The 23,481-nt window shown below is 35.6% G+C and overlaps 1 protein-coding gene across 2 annotated transcripts in view; it reads left to right on the forward strand.

Moving 5' to 3' along the window:
- The window catches only part of LOC150077821 (survival of motor neuron-related-splicing factor 30-like), a 113,653-nt gene that overhangs the window by 58,251 nt on the left and 31,921 nt on the right, over nucleotides 1-23,481 (forward strand). For both annotated transcript variants that reach the window (XM_090384757.1, XM_090384756.1), the window contains 2 exons: nucleotides 12,773-12,936; nucleotides 22,236-22,323. In XM_090384757.1, the coding sequence (XP_090240883.1) occupies nucleotides 12,773-12,936; nucleotides 22,236-22,323 (252 nt within the window). The remainder of the gene's footprint in view (nucleotides 1-12,772; nucleotides 12,937-22,235; nucleotides 22,324-23,481) is intronic.

The following is a 23,481-nucleotide window of genomic DNA, read 5'->3' on the forward strand; positions in this document are numbered from 1 at the left end:
AAAGGCTGTAAATCAAAGGGTGCTTTTCAAATTAATTGCGGTTTCCTTTTAACAATCAACTGTTAAACTTTTCAGTGGGCCCATGAAGGGCAAGTTTTTTTTCTCGAAATTTTGTAAAAATGTACTTTGTATGTAAATGTTTTTAAATATTATTTTTGGCTTGGCTGCCCAATATTAGAGTGAAATTATCTCAAAAATAAAATTTGAATATTATTTAAAAAATTGTAAAAAATCAAAAGAGAATAAAATATAGAATATTATATTTAAAAAAATTGCAAAATAATTCCAAAAAATTATAAATGGAATTATAATAACTTGCCATTTTTTCCCCCTAATATAGTATTATCTTCTGCCTCTATTTATGAAATATTACTTTATTTAATTTCATTTTAAATTCAAAAGCCAAAATCAAACAAAGGCTGACAAGTACAATCTCCTATGAATTCAAAATAAAGCTTTGTGCTACTATCAATTATAAGCTTTGCCTCAATTACTTATAAACACGGGTAAACGCCGGTTCTGAGACTCTGATTAGATGATAAGTTAAGTTGGGATAAACAAATGATCACCTTACGAAATCAGTTTTCGTCGCTAGTGAGAATACTCACCTAAGCCTCTGGGGGTGTCTCTCTTCCCTTCTCAGGCTAGTATTCCTTTCTTTAATTCAGCCTCACTTCACCTATGGAATTATCTCATGGGGTACCACCTGTCAAGAAAACCTTGAATCAACTCCATTCTCAATCGATGCTTTCATTCAATTTTAGGCCTTCCCTGGAATGCATTGTTGATTCAAGATACAGGGAAGTGAGACTCCTAAGCATCTACCAACTGGTACAGAAAGCTGAGGCGGTCTTTGTCTACAATGCTTTAAAACGCCAAACTCTCCTCTTCTATTCAGATCCATTTTCATAACAATAGCAGAAGAAATATCATACAATTTAAGAATAAAAAATATGTGGAGGTCTTAGTCTCAAAAGTTTATTAGACAGTTGGACAGACAACTTGAGTAGTCGAGACCCACTAATTTTCATAAAATCGGACAAATGCTAATAATTTATTGTGGTTTTTCCTTGTGGAGAATTTGCAATCTAATTATGTATTTAAAATAAACTTGGGATTTTTTTTTTTTTTTTTTTTTTTTTTGAAAGGGTAGTATAGGCTATTTTTGGAAATTTTAAAGGAATATTATATATTTTATTTTAAGGCAGAAGAATTCTCTTACCTGGGGTTTTCTTCAGGAACAACTGCATCCAAGTGAGGTGTAATATCCACAAAGTTTATTTTAAAACCATAATGAGATCGCAGATCCTCCACAAGGAAAAATTACAATAAATTATTAGCATTTGTCCGATTTTACAAAAATTAGCGGGCCTCGACTGCTTAAGTTGTTTGTCCAATAATTTAAGAAGTGAAGCAAACCTGAAGGTTCCGCTTTTCAGAAAAGTTATAGGATAGAAAAATATAAAATACAGAGGTGCTAAAACCTGGAATAATCTTCCTGCAAATATCAAAAATGCCATTTCACTAAACTGGTTCAAGACACTGCTAACTGTGAACACAAACACATTCAAATCATCTTCTGCTCAACTCCTGAACTTTAAAAACATACAGGAAATGCATTACCAATTTGGAAATTATGTAAATGTGTTTAAGAAACAGTTGTCAAAAAGTTTGTAGTATTCTGTGTAGACATTCCATCAATTTTTCTTCATAATTCTAATTGTAAAAATGTTCACAATGTAATTATAGATACTGTTCTATACCACATTAACACAGGTGGGTTTTTTATTTTTCCTGTCGAATAATACCTGTACAACTTGAACTCAATGTTTTTATTGTTATTCATATCTTTTTTTTTTTTAAGGGAACACCCCTAAAAAGCCTTTGACTTATGTGTTCTCCCTCCCTCTTTGCTGATACCTCCTAACAAGTGTAAAATGACATAGCCGAGTGTCAGGAGCGTGAGTGCAGTAGCACGCACTCTTTGAGTGGACTGGGGTTTAAGCCTGTGACTGCTAAACGTGATTAACATTTGAACTGATTGATTTATTGTAAACTTCACTGACCTGATGGTCGTGCCGGAGCATAAACAAGAATAAAAATAAAATAGGGATAAATAATTATTATTAAAAAGGGGGCAGCACTTACTGCAAAATTGTAATGTTATTTGAAAAACTTGTATATATATATTGTGCTCAGGGGCCTACACATGAAAACATAACATATCTATTATGCACAGCTATATATATATATATATATATATATATATATATACAAAGGGTACTAGGAAAGTTTTGCAATACAGCTTTGTTTATTTACTTTTTTCAAAGTAATTTCCTCTACATTCAATACACCTCTCCATCCTCCGAAACCAATCTTTAAACCAGTTCTGCCAAGTTTCACTAGGGAGTAAAGCACACTCGTTGTTCCAAGCCCGTAGAAGGTCCTCATCACTGGAAAACCGCCTCCCTTTTAGCTTCATTTTCACATGCGGGAATAGTGCAAAGTCGCAGGGAGCAAGGTCTGGACTGTAGGGAGGGTGCTCGAGAAGTTTCAGTCCTGTCGTGGTCAAATATTCGGTGCAGGCTTTGGCGCGGTGAGCTGGAGCATTTTCGTGATGGAGGTACCAGGTGTCCATTCTTGACTTTGGCCGCAGGTTCTTCATAGATCCAATGACTTTAGGCAGGCATTGTTCAGTATACCACTTAGCTGTGACTGTCTTCTGCGTGTCCAAAACGACACGTTCCACAATTCCACTCGATTTGAAAAATACAGCTATCATTTTCTTCTTTACAGATCGGGATTTTCTGACAATTACGGGTGTGTCGTCATCATCAAAGACCCAAACTTTGTTTTGAGCCTTGGTCGGCAGATCGTAATAGTACAGCCAAGTCTCGTCACCTGTCACGATGTTGTTCACATACCGAGATTGTCCCTTATCAAACTTTAACATCTCCCGGCACCAAGTCACACGTCGTGTCATCTGCTCTTCAGTCAGTTGATGCGGCACCCAGAGAGAACAAAGTTTCTTCACGTGCAAATGATCTTGCAGAATCGAACGAATTGCTGGTGCATTTAGGCCCAAAGTATCCTCTATCTGTTGGTAGGTCACTCGCCTGTTTTCGTCAAGCATTTTCCTCACAGCAGTAACGTTTTCCTCCGTAACTGACATTCGTGGCCTTCCCGGCCTCTCAGAATCCTCCAGAGTGAAATTTCCCCTTTGGAATTCTCTATACCACCTGAATATCGTTGTACGATGTGGACAATCATCATCTAGTGCAAGAGTCATTTCTTCTAAGCACTGGTCTATGGTTAAACCACACACGAAATTATACCGCAAAACTGTCCTTATCTCATTTCGTGACCACGATGCCATCGCAAGCACTTTACACTCTCACTACTAATGAATAACTGAGCCCATTGACTTGGCGCGGCGGCTACTGTGCACGTATGAACATGTCTCAACATGCAGCAACAAGCAGCTTCCTGTGATTCATTGTTGCGTCATATTGCAAAACTTTCCTAGTACCCTTTGTATATATAAAGAACTCCCATTCAAGGTTTTTGCCTTCAGAATAAGATTTTTTTATATCCTAAATTGAGAAGTTCTTAAATGGGAGTCATATAATGATACAGAAAATGACCCCCCCCCCTTTTTTTTTTGGGCCCACACACACAAAACATCTCTATATATGGAGTGGGGGAGCAAAATAATATGAAAGTAGTAGTCTATAACACACTGGTGCTCTCAACTTTGAAAGTACCAGTGTGTTATAGACTTATGTCACACCAGACTGACTCATCACTGCACTGTCCACCCATGTCAACTGGATGCACTTAGATTTTGTGTCTTAACTAACAGCTTGATCCCTCCTCCCTTTCTATCCTGTTTATCCTTTTTGTACACATTGTACTCCCCAAATTCCAATTCTGCATTCCTTATATCTGTGTGTCACCACGTCTCTGATATCCCAACAGTATCTGCCTTTGATGTCTTGACCAGCACCTCAAATTCATCAAATTTATTTATTATACTCCTAACATTGGTGTACATGCAAGTATACATGCACCTATTCTTACTCTTAGTTACCCTAATGCAGCCCATGTATTTACTTGTTCCACGATGACTCCCAGCAGTCCTTGAAATCTCCAGCACCTTGCTTTCCAGGCTGCTGCTCATTCCAATAGAAGCAGTGCAAGAATTGAATTCACCTCTGCCAACATTTGCTGTTAATCTATTAGTCTGTGACTCCTTCCCCACCAAGCTAGTTTTCCAACCCATCTAACACTGCCTCAATAGCATCAGCAAATATTCTTGCACCCTTTCTATTTAGGCGTAGACCACGCTGAGAAAAATTCTACCCCAGCAGTTCTCCAACTACTGCGATTTACGGATCCCTTCAAAAAAGAAAACCCAGTATGAACACTGGGTTTTCTGAAAAGAAAATTAAATGTGTGAAACAACTCAACTTTATTCTTATTTTTATACAGATACATAATAATACTGATGATAAATAACACTTTATTTATCATCAGTTTTCTGTGCATAGAACGAATAATTTGAAATATGTATACAATTATATACACTAATCTTATCGAAAATAAGTAATGTTCTATGACGAAGTTCGTTGTGATTCTGTCAATATTTTTTAAGAAAATAAACACATTACTTGATACCTTCTGAATGTTTTCATGTCCATGGACCCCAGTTTGGGAAATTCTGTTCTACCCCATGAGCCCTGCACAATCTCTCCAGGGCCGAATTGATTGATAAGGCTTTCATCCTATACTCCCTCCTATCGTATCTGGGCAGAATTACAGACATTTTCAAATTTTACCGTAACACAACTTTTTTCAACATTGACCTGTACTTGTTAAGTAAGTTTGCAGTGTACAACAATATCACACTTTGTGCCCTTAAAAGATATTTGTTCTACAACATCATCAACTTTTGCCTCTGGCAGACATACCATGGTGCTATTCCAATTACTTGTTGATGTTAGAGTAGAATTTTTGTAGATCATAATTTTTCAGAAATACATGTGAAGGGGGGTTATTCCAGAGAGCAGAAGTAGGTGGTAAATGAAGAACAGGAAAAGTTATAGTTCTGTGAGTTTGGAGTTGGATAGTGAATCCATGTCTATTGGTTGGGGGCATATGTCCAGACTGGTTTATAAGCAAGCAGGGGAATTAGCATTAGCATTAGTAGAGGCATTTGATGCAAGAAAGCAAGCTTATGCAGCATCAGCCAAAAAAAAAAAAAAAAACCACTTCCACCTCACCCCTCTGTTCGTTCAAAATACCTGTCCAGCTGAGCCTTAAACTTATTTAGGCTATCAACCTCCACCACAAGGGATGGAAGTCTGTTCCACCAACCAACCACCCGCTGGCTAAAGACAAATTTCCGCACATCTATCCTACATCTGTCTTTCCTCAATTTGAATTTATGCCCTCTCAGGTGATTATTCTGAGCTAGAGGAAGAATCCCATCAGCATTGAGCATGCTTAAACCATTCAAGGCTTTATACACCTCTATCAGATCACCTCGCTGGTGCCTAGTCTCCAGACACTGTAATTTGCAAAACTTAAGCCTTTCTTCGTAAGAGCACCCCTTTGTTCCATTCACTAATCTTGTTGCCTTTCTCTGTACTCGTTCCAGCAGCTCTACATCCTTCTTGAAATGAGGCCTCCAGATCTGTATACAGTACTCTAGGTGTGGCCTGACCATCGCCTTATACAATGGAATAATCACCTCCTTATCCCTGCTGGAAAAATTCCTGTATATCATTGACAATACTCCATGAGCTACTCTTGCAGCCCGTCTGCACTGCTCAGAGAACTTCATATCTGCCTGCACAACCACCCCCAAGTCCCTTTCATTCTCTACCACTGTCAGTGTTGTACCACAGAGTTGATACGTTGCTCTGGGGTTGCTGTTTCCCATGTGTAGTACTTTACATTTGTCAATGTTAAACTTCATTTGCCACCTCTCAGCCCATCTGCTCAACCTTTCCAGATCCTGTTGCAGCAGCATAGTGTCAGTAGTGTCCTTGACAACCCTGCCAACCTTTGTATCGTCTGCAAACTTGGACATTAATCCCGATATACCATCATCAATATCATTTATAAATACAGAAAACAATAATGGACCCAACACTGAGCCCTGAGGGACTCCACTAATAACATCAGTCCACGATGAGCAGTGTCCATTGATTACCACTCTCTGTCTTCTCCCCCTCAACCACCCCTTTATCCATAGCAGCAATTTGCCTCCAATGTCACACTGCTCCAATTTGTGTAGCAGTCTTCCATGTGCAACAGTATCAAAAGCCTTTCTAAGATCCAAGTATATAATATCAAAGTTATTCCCTGCATCCAGTTCTTTTGTGACTGCATCATAGTATCCAATCAAGTTGGTCAGGCAAGACTTCCCCTTAACAAAACCATGCTGTGTCTGAGCTATAACTGAAGTCTTGTCGAAATGATCCTGCAGTGCGTCTTTAACCAGTGCCTCCATTAATTTTCCTGGAACAGAAGTTAAGCTCACAGGTCTATAATTACTTGTGTCAGCCTTTGATCCTCCTTTGTGAATTGGGGTCACATTTGCACATTTCCAGTCTATGGGTACCTCCACTGAGTCCAAGGAAGCTCTCATAATTATGGCTAAGGGTTTGCTTACTTCCTTTGCTGCCTCCTTTAATATAACTGGATAGATCCCATCCACCCTGGGTGCCTTTCTTGTGTTTATCTTCAACAGTTTCTCCTCCACTTTACTCCCAGTTATTTCAAGATTCTGTAACTTACTGCTAGAGTTGAATACATCTCTGGCATTCCCCTCGCTGAATAACTCCTCATGTGTGAATGTCGATGCAAAATATTCATTTAGTTTGTTAGCCACCTGAGCAGGATCATCAACACTTGACCCATCAATATCAAGTGGACCAATCTGATTCATCCCTTTCCTTCTAGAGTTTACATAAGTAAAGAACTCTTTGCTGTTTTTCTTTGCATCCCTTGCCAAGGATTTCTCGTAATCTGCCTTGGCCTGCCTAACCTCCTTTGTAACTTGGTTGCATATCAACTTGTATCTATCATAGGCTTCTGTGTCATGTGTTAATTTGTAAGTATCCCATGCATTTTTCTTCTCTGCCATATGACTCATTAGTTCATCTGACATCCATTTTGGCCTAAACCTTGAACAATATTTCTTAGTTGGTATGTAAAGCCTAGTAGCTTCCAAGATAAGTTCTTTGAATGCTTCCCATTTTGAATTTGCTGTTGGTAACATCATCAGTTGGTCCCACTGTATAGAATTTAAATACTGTCTCAGTCCATCGTAGTCACCTTTACGGAAGCAATAACCCTTCCCTTTACCCCTAATGGTAGTTACCTCTTTGAGTAAATCCCACTTCAGCACACTGTGATCACTGCCACCTAGTGGTTCATTTATCTGCAGATTCTTAATGCATGAAGAATCACTGCTGATAATCAAATCAAGAGTATTACTCCCTCTAGTTGCCTCCCGAACATGCTGATGTAGAAAACAATCATCCAATAAATCCACAAAAGCCCTGCTAGTGTGTGAGTATCCAGCCCCCAAATTCCAGTCAATATCTGGGAAATTAAAATCTCCCATTATAAGACACTCTGATTTACTGGCCCACTCTATTTCCCTGTACAGTTCCTTATTATACTCATCAGAGTCATTAGGCCTATAGCACACTCCTACTCTCAATTTTGATCTCCCAATGTTTATGTCACACCAAACTGACTCCACACTGCACTGTCCAGCGATGTCGACTGGCTTCACTTCCTTGGTTTTTATGTGTTTCTTAACTAATAGCATAACACCTCCCCCCTTCCTATCCTGTCTATCCTTTCTGTAGACGTTGTACTCCCCAAATTGCAGTTCCGCATCCCTTATATCTGTGTGACACCACGTCTCTGATATCCCAACAATATCTGCCTTCGATGTTTTGAGCAATACCTCAAATTCATCAAATTTATTTACTAAACTCCTAGCATTGGTGTACACGCAAGTATACCTGCACCTGTTTCTATTCTTAGCTACCCTAACACAACCCATGTGTTTACTTGTACCACAATGGCTCCCAGCAGTCTCTGAAATACCATGCATCTTGTTTTTCAGGCTTCTGCTCATTCTAATAGAAGCAATGCAAGAATCTCTTTCACCTCTGCCAGTGGCTACTGTCAATCTATTGGTCTTTGTTACAGATGCCAATTACAGATGCCAATTCAGAAGAATGGTACCCATGGAAGTATCTACGGAAAAGGTATACAGTAGAAACTGAACATCCGATAAGAGACAGAATGCAGAGAATTCATAAGAGGAGAATTATTAAATAACCTAACCCCTCTTGATTAGAGGCTAGGAGCTTGAGAGAGGTCTTGGAGACACCATTCCAGGGATGGGGTTGAAATTCGTACAGTCAGTAGGGGAAAAGTAACGTTTAGAGCAAAAAAAGAAAACCTGGTTTTTTAGTTTGCATTAAATGTAGTATTTATGATATTGTTTATGCCAAGAGAAATCAGAAGTCAGGGTAGAGATTAATAAAGATATGTGATCTTGTTCAGAAGTATTGTCTTTGTAGATGAGCATGAGTGCATTTGACTTATTTATTTATTTATTTTTTTTTTTGTGAGAAATACAATAATACTGAGTTTTAGAAGGATTAAAGGTAACTTTAAAAGAAAGAAGGATTAAAAGTTTTCTTTGCCCCATTTGAGAATTACCTGGAGATTGGCATTTAAGGAATTGGTGGTGGATTTTTGAGAAGTTTGTGGGGGAAGGTGTAATATAATGGACTATCATCAGCAGAACTGTGGATAGGATTCCTTGTCAATGGAAGAAACTTGTTATCCCCACAGTGGGCACACAATTGCTGTTACACTAGGCAATGCATCATCCCAAGTGTTTGGTTTTAAAACCTTTTTTTTTTTTTTAATTATTTTTTGCCAATGACAAAAAATAATTCAAAATTATTCACTTTTTAATGCACCCTATTTTTTAAATGTATTTTAAATATTTTTTTAAAAATACACCATTGGGGTATACAGGTTTGTTCTTGTTTGCACTCACCTACATTCTTTTTAGTGTGGTATAGTTCATTGCTATTGGAAGAAGGACATATTACTAATGCATTCTTCATTATTAATACCCATTGTTTGCATAAGCCAGTGCATGTCAGCAATTCATCCTACTCTTAAAACATGTGCCAATAGTAGTACACTGCCAGGATTGACCAGAAAGACCCAACTAATTTTATATTTTTAATGACTGCACACATAGATTTAATGAAAATGTGTTATTTTTTTGATTATGACCAAACTTAGTTAACAATTCAATTAATGATGTAGATCGAAAGGAATCACAGTAGTTGAGAAATGCTAAAACTGACATTGATGTCACTCTGGTAGATAATTTTTTTATATACATGTAATGGCCACCTTAACACTTTTAGCATACATGCTCATCATTGGTTTAATAGACAATAGGAAAATAGTAAGAGAAAGAACTGAACCTTTGGGAATTTTTTCTGATAAACAACCTGCTATTCGAAGCAACATATTGGCATTATTTTTGTATTTCAATCTCGCAGAATTTGTATGTAGCGAGTTACAAGAGCCTTAAAAGAAAAAAAAAAAAAAGGATATAAATTATTTTACATTACAATTTTATGTTTATAGTATTCGTTACGTGCACAGCGGAATTAATAGAAATGTATTAGATGTAATTAAGTCTGTGGCTTAGCCTCTTTCTGATTTTAGAAAACTGGGTTTGCTACTTGATGCGTCAATCTCCTATTGTGGAGGCCCTTCACCACGAGGTTCCTTGGTATTGCACTACTCCAAATAAAAGGCACCACTCCAATGGAGAAGTACTTCTCCATTCGTATTCATAATGCACCAATTTTTAGTTTCAGAACTATACCCTCCTTACATCTGAAACAAAGAAAAGAATTGTTAATTGAAATAGATTATCTACTAGACCAATGTTCACATCCCACAGGCTATACAAGCGATGAACTTGTGAGTTATATGGGAATTGACTGTCCCTTTCCATGTGTCCCGATGTCCTCAGGCAAATTGTTCAAAGTGGATCTTGAGGCAACCATTATTAGGGTAAGAGTTAAGCTGACAAAATATTACAGGATTATTATTTATTATTATTAATAGCCATATGGTGCAAGGAAGCCTGAGGCTTATGCTGCACCAGGGAAAAAAAGTTCCCAAGTTACCCTGAGAGAGAGAGAGAGGGGGGGGGCAAAAGTAGAAGGGAATCACCAAGAAAGAGAAGAATGATGATATCCAGCTCAGGACCCTGGGTGTGCCAAGCCCATACTCACCAGATGTGAGCCCCTGGGGTTAACTTTAAAGAATTTAAATTAACAAAATGTTACAGTAATATAAGCAGTTAAACAAAAAAAAAAAATTAAATTTATAAAATTACAGAAATTAATAGAAAAAATTAAGGGAAAAAATTTTCTACTGCACTCTAATCCAATCTTCTTTTAATCATTTGAGCATAATACAAAAGAGCTAACTGACATAGCATATTTCCTGTATGATAGGAAGTGATTTACCAAGATCATCAATACAAGAGTTAGAAGAAAAATAGGATTCTAGTAAGCCTACTTTATCTTTAGCAGAGGATGTCATACTCTGTTCCAACCTGGAACAGAATATGGCAGGGTATGACTGGAACTGTCTGTTCCAACCTGAACAGAGGTGATGTATCGATGGACAGAAGTTGCAGCCAATAGCTTTGACAGGAGACCAGAATGCTCAAATACTATTTGGATAAGAAGAAGTTTTCTACTCTTTACTTTACACTGTCTTGAGTCTGTTTGCTTCAATAAATGATTTATTAAATATGTATCGCCTGAAGTCTTGAGTCTGTTTGCTTCAATAAATGATTTATTAAATATGTATTGCCTGAAAATCCCTTGGTTTCCCCCTCCCCACACACACAAGTTTAAGTTACAGGACTGAGACAGTTCAATGAAAACTAAATTTTAAAATGAAATAATTTTTTTTTTAATGTGGCCTAGCATCATTGTGCAACAGGAACAGCTTTCTTGAAACAGAAGTCTTACTCAATTCTTTTAGCCAAATAATCCAAAACTTTTACATAGTAATCTCCCAGATATTTTTTATCACCTAAAATCAAATCTGTGCTGAAATGTTAATGGTTTGGTGGTGTAGAGCAGTTTCCCAACGTTTAGAAAACCATGGAACATCACAGTATTCCTTAATTTAGACAGAGCATCGGAACGAATGTGTCTTTATTATATTAGCACATAACTCTCCAGAAAAGGAACAAAATAAGATCTCACTCATATTTACACAGCTAATACTTTAAATTATGTAAAAAATTTATTCCTTAGCATGGAATTCCAAGTGATGAGTTCTCTTGAAGTGCCAGGTTGAGAAACATTGGTGGGACATGAAAAGAAATATGATGAGAGGATTTGTGGCAGTCAGTTCAAATTAATTTAAAAATGTTTCCAGTAGCTCTGGTTGAGCCCACAAGTGTGTGGGGCTGTTCAAAGTGATTGCTTTGAAAAATATTAAAAACTTGTTTCAATCTAACATCTGGTTTCTTTAAACTGACTTAGTCCTGAATCTGATTGTAAAACGTAATATAATATAAAATTTAGACGTTTGGATGGCTTCAATGTGTGGAGTATGTGGGTCTGTTTTATTACAATAAAATCTTACTATAAGATTTACTCCTAATACATTTTCTTCCAAAGTATCTTTTTCTGGATGCGGTGGAAAGATACATTAAATGTTTTGAAAACTTTCTGTGAAAGTTAAAACATGGTTGGTCAGTCATTGAACTTTTCGGAACAAAGCATGATGTTAAGAATTTGAATACAATGTGTTCTGCTAGTTATTCATTAAAATAACCAGCAGAATAACTCTAAACATAAAAGTCGAGCAGAATTTTGGCATGTAAATACTAACATTCCATATTATTGAGCAATTGCAAATAGTTAACAACCTTATATGTAGTTTTTAATAATGCTATAATTTTTATTTGAAATTTTGAAATGTTAGTTTTTAGCAGATAAATCGTGTTTATTTCTGGTATCTGTAGAGAATCTTACTTGTACTGACTTTATATTAATATGTATACACATTGCTTCAACTGAGATTGAATTACTTGTGATTTAGAGGAACAAATTTCGCAGATTTAAACACTGTTGTAGCAGTTGCAGTGAGGTGGAAATTTACTTTTAACAGTGTATGATACATCTACTAAGCTGCTATAATTAACTATTTCACTAGTCATCATCTTTTGTTTTTACAGATGGCTCACACTATAAGTTGTTGTCAATATTAACAAAGGTTGTAGTTTAGTGTGCTGGTCACATTATTGGGATTTTGTAAAAATTTAGCATACTCAGCAGTATGCTTGTTATAGTGGCAACATAGTGTAATCTAGAGAGAGAGAGACATAGACATACAAATTTGATGATATAACTGGCTTATACACTACTAAGTTCATATTTTGTTCAAATTAATTTGCATTGCAGTAGGTCAGTACTGATGTATTTTGGCATATATTCCTTAGGATTTTTACATGCATGTTTCACTATTATAAGTTGTGAAACTATTGTAGAAGAATGATTAACAGTAAAATTTATGCTCATGTTTAAACTTTTTTTTAAAGGAAAATGTAAAGCCCTTATATTGGTCTTTGTTGTTTTTAATAATTGCATATGCTTTATATTATCTCTTGCAGGATGTTATTGCTCTCACAAAGGATTTTTTATCATCAAGTGGTTCAAGTGAGGCAAATCCTTCATTGTCATCAGTAGAAGGCCCAAGTACAGATGGAAGTCCAACTCTTGAGTGTGACTGGGAGCCAGGTGATAAATGTTTGGCTTTGTGGTCATCAGATGGACAGTAAGTGTAAAATAATTTTTGTTCAGGATTGTTTAAAAAGGACCAGAAACATTAAAATCCAAAAGATTTTATTGTTTGTATTATTCAAGTATTTTAAGAATTTGTTTTTAATGAGCTTAAAATTCTCGCAACACCCCATTTTTCAAAAAACAAATGAAAAAGAAAAGTAATATCATGAATTAAGCATAATGCAGTAGAACTTCAATTATCCATCGCCCTATCATCAGTCTCTGTTAACCGTCACTTAACCCCACTATGCTGTAATGCATTGATATTGGATACTTTAACCCCTTGTTTCATATTTTAATAATTTTTATTTAGTAAACCCATTGAAATGACAGAGAAATGTAAGAGAGTAGTGTTGGGATTATCACCAAAAATTGAAATAATCAATCATCTAAGAAAACTACAAATTTAGCATTAGTTTATGGAATAGGAAGGACAACAGTAAATGATATAAAGTGTGGTGCAGACAAAATTGAAAACCACATGTCAAAAATGAAAACTGCTGCCGGTAGAGTGTAGAGCATGTTTAGTGTTAAACAGCAACATGGGTTTCCCCCATCTCCGCATAGTATACATTGTGGATGTGAAACAGAACACTGTCACTGCCAGAGGTTTAAAGGTGTATGGATCTTGTATATGTATAGTGTCGTGTACTGTTGTTCCTCTGGTCATTTGGCCGCTGGACCCCTAATGGGACCCAAAGTTGCTCACACTCTGCCCAGTGGAGGCAGACCAGGTACACCAGTATTATAGTTATTTACTCTGGCAGGTCCTGCCACCTAATTTCCTGAGATTTCAGTGGCAAGGATCTATAAAAAAAAAAAAAAAAAAAAAAACGCTATACATAGGGGTCAGCCAAAAGGAGTACTAGTTATGCGATTTGATATCATTAAGTTTTTGGGTGTAGGGCTCAAGCAATTTAACAATGAGTCAAATGCTAGTAGTTGTAAGTTAGAGGTGGAGGGGAGACTGAAGCTGGGGGGAAAAGACAGAGATATGGGGTCCATAGAAAAGATGACCCCCAAATCAGTGGAGCAGGACCATGCCCACCAGAGTGGAAAGAGGGCCGGTGAGGGTGGGGGGGAGATCAGAGATGACCGGCCCCCTCCTGCCCAGGAAGTGGAGGCAAAGGACAATGCAAGGGAGCATGGCTAGGAATGCCTAATGGCAGCAGCTGAGCTGTGCTGGTGGTTGTATTCCACCTGGGACAGCATGCTGAGTTCCAACAGCATGGATGACCTTGTGGTCCATAAGGTTCCTGTCCATCTGGTGGAGAGGCTGGAATAGAACATGCCATTTATATCATTCACTCACACAGAATTTTTTTTTTTTTTTTGTTCCCCTACATTTCAAGGCAACATTTTATAGTTTTTACATTTTACAACTTTTTTATACTCTTTTTTCATTCATTCTCATTATTCTCATTCACACCAGGGAGGGGTGACTTATTAAACAAGAAAACTGACACCAAGCTATCAATTAGTCCAATTATTGCTTTTAAAATAATTCAATGCTTGTTTAACAATTGCTTTAAAAACAAAGCAACAATTTAAACAAGCAAATAATTTAAAGAAAGCTCACACAATTTAAATGACATACAAATAATCATATTTAGGAGAATATTATATTTATCTACATATCTAATTGAACAAAAAAAAAACACACACACATTTATATAACAATTATACTAATACTATTTTTTTTTTAAACAAACTTCCTGTCATACTATTACATTCTGCTTTTGACATTATTCATTCAACACACTATTTCTCACATTCATTCACTCATCCAGGCACACACTTTTACACTCTTACATTCGCACAGCCCATTTCACTCACTCCACAGTTATTTGCTAATTTTAATCAATTTCCACATTTACTCTTTCAGCACTCACCCCTTCTCACACACCCAGAGGCATAAATTATCATTCACTCCAGTTCTCATTCACACTAGCATACTTCAGAAACCTGCAGCTTACTAGTTTTGTTCAGCTGACAGGTAACCCTGGCTGCATGTCTATACTAGTCTCTTTAAAGTCCTTTCCATGAGTGTTGTCATGTTTGGGAACTCAGTCTGTTTTGGTTGGACTTATGCTATGATGAGGGCAGTATCAGCCTGCCTTTATTCTCATCAGTCACATTTGGTTATTTTCCTACCTCTATGGTCCACTGGCAATGAGCCAAAGGAGTCCCCAGGGGCAGGGCATCAACTCTGATAATTTCTGAGTCAATTCAGGTATGTTCAGGCATTGTTCATTCAACCACTGATGGTAATGTTAAAAGTCATAAAACAATGAAGCTTGCTAAAAATGAACAATTGGATACTGCAATGTTTCAATGGTTTGTTCAAAAACATATTCAAGGAATTCCATTGTCAGGACCTATGATAATCGAAAAAGCCATTGAAATCGATAAAAAAACTAGGTGGAGATCCTTTATTCAAGGCTAGCATCGGATGGTTGGACAAATTTAAGTTTCACCATGGTATTTGACAGTTGTTGATCCAGGGTGAGAAGCTAAGTGCAGATAGTGCAACAATTTCTGTTTATTGTGAAAAACTACAGAAGAAAATAGCGGATCGAAGTTTGGTTAAAGACCAGATATGCAACTGCAATGAAACTATCCTTAATTGGAAGGCACTACCTCAAAAGACACTGGCCTCAATGACTAAACATATGGCACTGGGATATAAGATGCATAAAGATCGCACCACTATAATGGTATGTGCCATCAGTAGTCATAAATTGCCTTTGGTTGTTATAGGAAAACCAAAAAAGCCTAGATCAGGAGTGGCCAACTTAATTTGTGATGCAATCTACTTTTTTCCTTCAAAATATGCCGCGATCTACCATCTCAAAAATTTCATTGCACAAGGTGCACAAATCGAGGGATAACTGTATATTTAAAATTCTTCGTGATCGACCAAAATTAAATCCGCGATCGACTCCGTTGGCCACCCCTGGCCTAGATCATTTAAAAATATTAATTTAAATGCTTTGCCAGTTAAATATTTCTCACAAAACAATGCATGGATGAGCCAAGGTATTTCATGATTGGTTTCATGAAATATTTATATCATGTGTAAGATCACATTTGGCATCAAAAGGTTTACCACAATATGCAATGCTACTGATGGACAATGTGCCTGCTACTGATGGACAATGTGCCTACTCATCCCATACACGTATGCAATTTAAAAAGCGATGATGGCAAAATATCATGCCACTTTCTGCCAGCAAACGTGACATCTCTCATTCAACTGATGGACCAAGGTGTGATTGAGAGAGTGAAATGTCGTTATCGCAAAATGTTCATTCAAAAACTTGTTTTGGCAGAAAATAAATTAGATGTGATAGAGTTTTGGAAAAGCTACACTATAAAAGATGCAATTTTCAATATTGCTGATGCCTGGAATGATGTTCCAGTTCAAACAATACAAAGAAGCTGGAATAAGTTGTGGCCAGAAATATATTCAAGTGATACAGAAACCATTCCAAAAGAAACTGAAATTTTGCAGTTATGTTCAAATGTTCCTGGTTTTAAAAATATTTTGATGGAGGAAGTAAATGACGATGAAATTGTGCAAAGAGTGATGACAATTTTTGATGATTCTGAAACTGAAAAGAAAAAGCTGCTGCTGATGGAACAACAAACATAATTAGCCAATGTGAAGCTGAAACTGTTGTCAGAGTGGTTCAAGGTACAAGAAGAAGCAGATGCTATGCAAGTGTTACTTTTACATAAAATTTGTAACATTGCCTCCCAAAAGGCTTGAGGGATAAGAAACAAAAGAAATTGACTGACTTTTTTTAGAAAAGAAATTTAATATGTAATATTGTTTTCTTTTAAATTTTTTTGACATTACTAGATAAAATATTGAGTCAAAATATATTAAAATAGTCAAAATAGTAAGTCAAAGTATTAATTTTTTGATGATCCAGTAAAAAAATAAATAATAATTAAATTTCATTAGGTTATGTATTATGTAATAAAATAAACAAGTTAGATGTATATTGTATGTATAATATTTTTAATGTACATATTCTATTGTCCGTCTATTCAATTATCCAGCACGGTCTGGTCCCTTACCCTGACGGACAAAGTTCTGCTGTATATTATAGAACAGTTTTCATTTTTTCACATTTTTTATAATTTTCTAAAGTTAAGTTGATTAAAGCAGTACAGTGTGTGTAACAGTGCCACAATGTTTATCGATGTACGATTTGTATTGTTTGTTTGTTTGGTTTTTAGGAGCATTAGCAACTAAGGCCATATTGCTCCGGGATATGCGGTGGTCATTCCTTGACCTTTCCGCATCCTCCGTATTTGTTGGTGACGGGCTCGAACCCCGATCTAATCAAGAAGCGTATGCTGCGCACTGCTGCTCCTTCCCACCTGGCTATGACGATTTGTATTGGGGGAAAATCTTTTAGCTTGCACTTCAATGAAATTATAGGTTTGTAGCATGATATGTGTACTTTCTTTAATTAAAGAAAGCTATAACTTTTTCATCATATTGATATCTAGTGTAGATAGATTAATTATCTAGGCTTTCATTCACTTTTTTGCTAAAACTAAGTTTTTTGCTAAGTTATATAACAGGTGTTATTCACCTGTTATATAACTTACTAGTTTAGCAGCATGTGTATGATGCTTTGTCAAGACAAGTGATGCTTGATCTCATTGCTAAGAAAGAATAGTTGTGGTAATGAAGTCCTGAAGCAAAAGGAAAGGGTTTCAAACAGTGTAGAAGTCACTGAAATATATAAGCTACAGAGTTTATCAGTTTGTTGCACATTCAAAAATTTAATGTAAATTTGTTCCTTTGGAACAGTTTAATTCATCAAGAAACATGCCTTCCTCAAATTCAGTCACCTGCTGTCAGTTTTCTTTGATATGGAACACGTATGTCATGAATTTGGAGATTGGTATTTTAAAATATTTCATGATCTTTGTTTTAGAGGCAGTCTCCCTGCTTTTATTAACCTGGAACTATTTGTGCCCTTGCTCATAACAAAAACATCAGGTGTCATCTGACAGTTGAACAAATTTGTTTATTTCTAAAAAGAAAGATCTTTTTTTTTTTTTTTTTTTTTTATTCTGTTGCAGTACACTGATCCCTGAGCTTTTACTGGTGCATTGCATACTTGTCAAGTAATTTTTTAATGAAAAATATAAAAATTTAAACATGTTTTTTTATACATTATTTTAAAAAAAAACAATACTTTTATTTGAACAAAAACAAAAAAAAGTTAGTAATAAATATAAACTATTAACTAAAAATATAAACTAAAATATAAAGCCACTTCCATTTTCCAGTTCAGAAAACCATTAAGTGTGTAAAAATTCAGACTTATACATGCATGTGTATTAATATGTTTTGTCAAATAAAAGAAATAAATAATAATAGACACAGAAACCATTTTACATCAGTAATAATAATTGAGACAAAAAACATTTTGTACAATAATTAAATATAAAGCAGAGTACAGTGAAACCTTGTTAATTCGAAAATTGAAGGGATCAAAATGTGTCTGTTTTGATGTAAATGAGTTTGAAGTACATGGATAAGTTCAGAACATATCAATATTTTTCCTCTCTCTGCTTGTAAATATCACTATGCACCAAAAAGATTAACAATGGAAGTTGCACAAAAGGCAAATATTACATCCAGCTAAAAAAATAACACATTAAAAAAATAATAATAATAATTTTCAGGATTTTAGAATGACTCAGTTTGAACATAGAGGTTTTTATGCCTTTAATCTTTTAACTTGGCTTAGCAAAGGACTATTGAAACTGAGAGAAAAGCTCCTGAAACCCTGAACTATCTCTCTCAGCTGCTCTAAAATAATGTGAAACTAATCAACCGTTCTCACAAGCATTGTATGACTAGTGTATATGTAGTTGTAAATAGCACGAGTAGTTGAACATAATGTTATAAGGTTTATAGAATGAACAGCTATGCTAGGAAAGAGAAATGTCACTTGTTGCTGCTCAAATTACAAGTATTAAACTGCAAATAATATCCCAAAATATGGATGCCCTCTCTTTGGAAGGTATGTATGTGCAATTATATATATTATCGGTGTGAAAACCCCATAAACAACTCTTAAAGGAAAAACTACGATAGTAGTGTAAAGGGCATCATCTCAACTGTATCTCATAATCTCATATTGTGCTCATCCTTCACAACAAGTTACCATGTATTGCACTACCTCGAATAAGTAATGCTTCACTAATAGAGATGGCTATTGCTACTAATTTGGGGGGGGGGGTGCCACCACCCAGACGGCAATGTTCCAAGGCTTGTTGGCCTTTCATCGGTGGGTGGGCAGGCAGGCACCCTGGTATTGCAAGCATGACAACCCGGTTGTGAAGATAATCCCACAATATGAGAGATGCCAAAAGGTGTACGTGATACTGTTTAAGTAAGACTAAATGCAACTGGGCATATTTTTAAGAGTTATAATTATCTATATAATATCAGTGTAAAAGCACCGTGGATAACTCTTAAAGGAAAAATTACAATAATAGTGTATGTCCAGTTGCATTTAGTCTTACTTAAACAATATCACGTTCACGTACACCTTTTGGCATCGCTCATATTGTGGGATTATCTTCACAACTGTCATGTTTGCAATACCAGGGTGCCTGCCCACCCACCAAGAATAAATAATAATAGCCTTTTCTATTAGTGAAAATTACTTATTCAAGGTAGTGTAATTCATGGTAACTTGTGAAGGATTGAGCACAATATGAGATAGTTGAAATGATGCCCTTTACACTACTGTCGTAGTTTTTCCTTTAAGAGTTGTCTATGGTGTTTTTACACCAATATTATATAGATAATTATAACTCTTAAAATTATATTACACAGTTGCATTAGTCTTACTTAAATTATATATAATAAAGAACATGACACTTGTTAATTACAGTTCATATACATCAACTTGCATAACTGTTATAGTGGCAAGAAATGGAAAAGATTTCACATGCTTCCCTCATTAATTCCTTAAGCAAAATTGTGAAATGTTTTGTTTATAAATCCTCCAATGGGAAAGGGTTTTTTCTCCCTCTGAAGTTTGTCTATTACATCTTCATATTGAGCATATACATTTGGACACTTGAAGATGCACAGTACCTGTGTTGAGAAATCATGTTTTATATCTTTAGTGATCAGTTTATTATTATTGTCATTATTGTTTTTCCCCATAATGCGAATTACAGTTAATGTGAATTCTCTGATTTTATATTTCTATTCAGTTGTGAAGTGAGTAGAATAAAATTTAAAGGTACTATATACTGCACAATAATACTAAATTTTGCAAGACCAGGAAATTTTTGTTATAACGATGTTTGCCTTTAGGGTTTCAACAGTCTTTTCAAATTATACAAGCCATTCACAAGTTGCGGACCCAGTTAAGACTTCAAATTTCGGTGTGAATGTATTTGAAGTAATCCATAATGAAATGTATGTAAATGTCTACATCATTGGATGGGAAATGGTAGCGACTTTGAAATACGTTGCATTTTGAATAATCCAATATCAAATTAACGAGGATGCTGTATATAATGTCTGTGACAGATGCATCAGCTTGCAGATGAGAAATGTGTTTGTGTACATTGTTCTGAAACTGAAAGTATGACAATGACATGGAAGACAACAATAGAATTGTGCATCATCTGACAAGTTCTTTTCACATCTAATTCCAAGTAAACAGTAATTATTCACTTCCAAACGAGCTCAAATAAAACCTTGTCTATATTTAAGAAGGTATTGAAAGTTTCGGGCATTAACTGTTAGCCAGTAATTAATGCAAGTAATATTCCGAGTGTCATCTGTCAGCTCCTGCATGAGTACCTCTAAGTTAAAAACTTTACTAGTGTAGTCGCTCCAAGTACGTGTAGGATCCACTCTCCCTCTCTCACACAGCCATATTGCTAAGAGGAAGAGGTTCCTTGAGGGTCAGTTTTAACCATTGCACTTTATAAAAGTGAATTCCATTATAGGACAACTTCCAACTGTAAACTATGTGGTTTTTGAAAATGCACATCCCAATCCGTTAGCCATCCAGTTTTATCCACAAGGCAATGTGGATAAAACTGTTTCTTGTAGCTTCCAGATTTTTAAATTTGTTTTCTAGAATTGCTTCCAAGAGTGGAAAAGTGATTGGGCTAAGTGCATCACCTCAGAAGGACACTATTTTCTAACTCGATTAAGTTGCTTATTCCATAAAGGTTGTGGTAGTTTGAAATTGGTATGTATTTCTCTGTTCAATTTCTCTCTTGGGAACATTGGTCTCTTCGGGACCGACATTGTCTTCAAGGCTTGAGGTTATGTCACATCGGAGATGACACTGTTAACCTAGTCAACCTAAATTGCTAATATTATTTTAATATAAGTGGCATTGCCAAAAAGGTGACTGCCATGTATTCAGCTGTTTCAACACTTGCTGGTTTCTCAACACATGACAGGCAATTTTTATTAGAAAACTTACATAGAAACAAATGTAGAAGTTTTTTGGACATACTTGTATTGTACATTATCTTTTTCCTACTGTGAAAATTTAAATTTATATCACTGAAGAAGGCTCCCTGAGAGGTTTTCATTACTTAGTTCTGTATCTTTTGTCACATTAAATAGTTATCAGAGTTTTACATAGTGACATGTTTCTAACATATTTAAATAATTTCTTTGCCCTAAAGGGAAAATATACCAGTAGTATATTGATGTCTGGCACTGAAAAAACAGTGCACCAATATTCTAAACATTGTAAGCATTGTCTTTGTATAAAGGAAGTCTCTGAAGGGACTGACTTGACTATCTTGGCATTGCTTGAATAAAATAACTGCATAGAATAAAACATGCTGGCTTGTGGTCGTGTAAAAAAAAAATTATTTTTTAAAATTTTATTTTATAAGAAATTTATTAAAAAAATTAAATGGGAGTAGGATAGAATGGAATGGAATGGATTTTTTTGATGGCTTATAATGCCAGTGTAGCTCCTAACAATTAACAGGTAAGTGGAGTGATTTAAAGATTTGATAGATCAGTTCTTAATGTAAAATTTAAGCCTGTAGGATAAAATGCATTAAATTTTTGTCTGGGGGAAGGATTATATTGTGATTGTTTTGTGTCATTTTATGATTTCACAGTATACATTCATTATAATTACAATTCTCAAACTAAAAATATCAATCTAAATTTTAAAATAATTTGAGAAACAAATATAAATTAAAACTCATAAATTTACTGTTTTAATTTTAATGTTTGTAATCTTATTTTTATAGGTATTATGAAGCAACAATTGAGGAAATAACTGAAGATGGGCAGTGTACAGTCACGTTCCGTGGTTATGGAAATACAGATGTTGCCCTGGTAATTGTGTATATTTTAGCATTTTTGCATGTGCTGTTTACCATCCTTAATGAGAAATATAGAATTCTGAACATTCTCTGATATATTAAATTTGTCTTCAAAATAGAGATATAATTACTCTTGTATTGCTGCAGGCATTAGATGTCAGTGTATTCCTTACCGTTAAATCTAAATTGCTTAGTTCAGTTATTTTATTATTTATTATTTTTTTTAATATATACACAACTTTTTAGTATCTGCCACATGATTTAAGTCTTTGTTTCAAGTTATGTGATTGAGGAAGGCATAAGCATCTTATGAACAGTGAACATATGTAAATGCAAACTGAAAATGTGGGCATTGTGCACTTCTTTATCTTTCTGCATATTTACTTGTTTATGTATTCAACAGGAGACCAATGCACAGCATTGGTACTGACCTGTTGTTGTTATTTGGTTTTTAGGAGCATTAGCAACTAAGGCCATATTGCTCCGGGGATATGCGGTGGTCATTCCCTGACCTTTCCGCATCCTCCGTATTTGGTAGTCACTGGCTTGAACCCCGGTCTAATCAAGAAGCGTGTGCTACGCACTGCTGCTCCTGCCCACCTGGCTACGGAGGCGCCTACTGACCTATTGATTAAGTATGAATAGTCTAATGATAGTAAAGTTGTGGTAAAAATAGAACATAAGATGAATACAGGTATGAAATGCCAAAGTTATTCATATGTGCATTTACATAGATTACAAAGAATTTTTTACTCTTGTGCTGTCTGTCAGGTTATCTTTGAACAGTATAGATTAAGATATATTAAACTGGACTAATGTACAAGTTTCCAGTGTTTGAATAGAATTAATTTGTTCTCAGATATTAGAATAAGTTAGGTGATCTTCATGCACATTGCTGGCTGATAGCGATGTAGATGAGGATTCTCTGCCGTGGTAGCTTTACCACTTTCTGGCCTATACTTGTATTTCCAGGGGGGGGGACAAAATTGGAGTTACAATTATTGGTGATAAAAATTATATCACCATTAATTGTGACAAAATTGGGGGGGGGGACAAAATTGGAGTTACAATTAATGGTGATAAAAATTATAATTTATTGTTGTCGAAATAAAGCAAAACAAAATAAATTTCAAGAGGTTGTTTATGCATGGGTATGGCACTTCCATCATTT

The sequence above is a fragment of the Mastigoproctus giganteus genome, chromosome 11, assembly GCF_048544385.1.
Source record: "Mastigoproctus giganteus isolate SK-2022 chromosome 11, ASM4854438v1, whole genome shotgun sequence".
Taxonomy (NCBI): Eukaryota; Metazoa; Arthropoda; class Arachnida; order Uropygi; family Thelyphonidae; genus Mastigoproctus; species Mastigoproctus giganteus.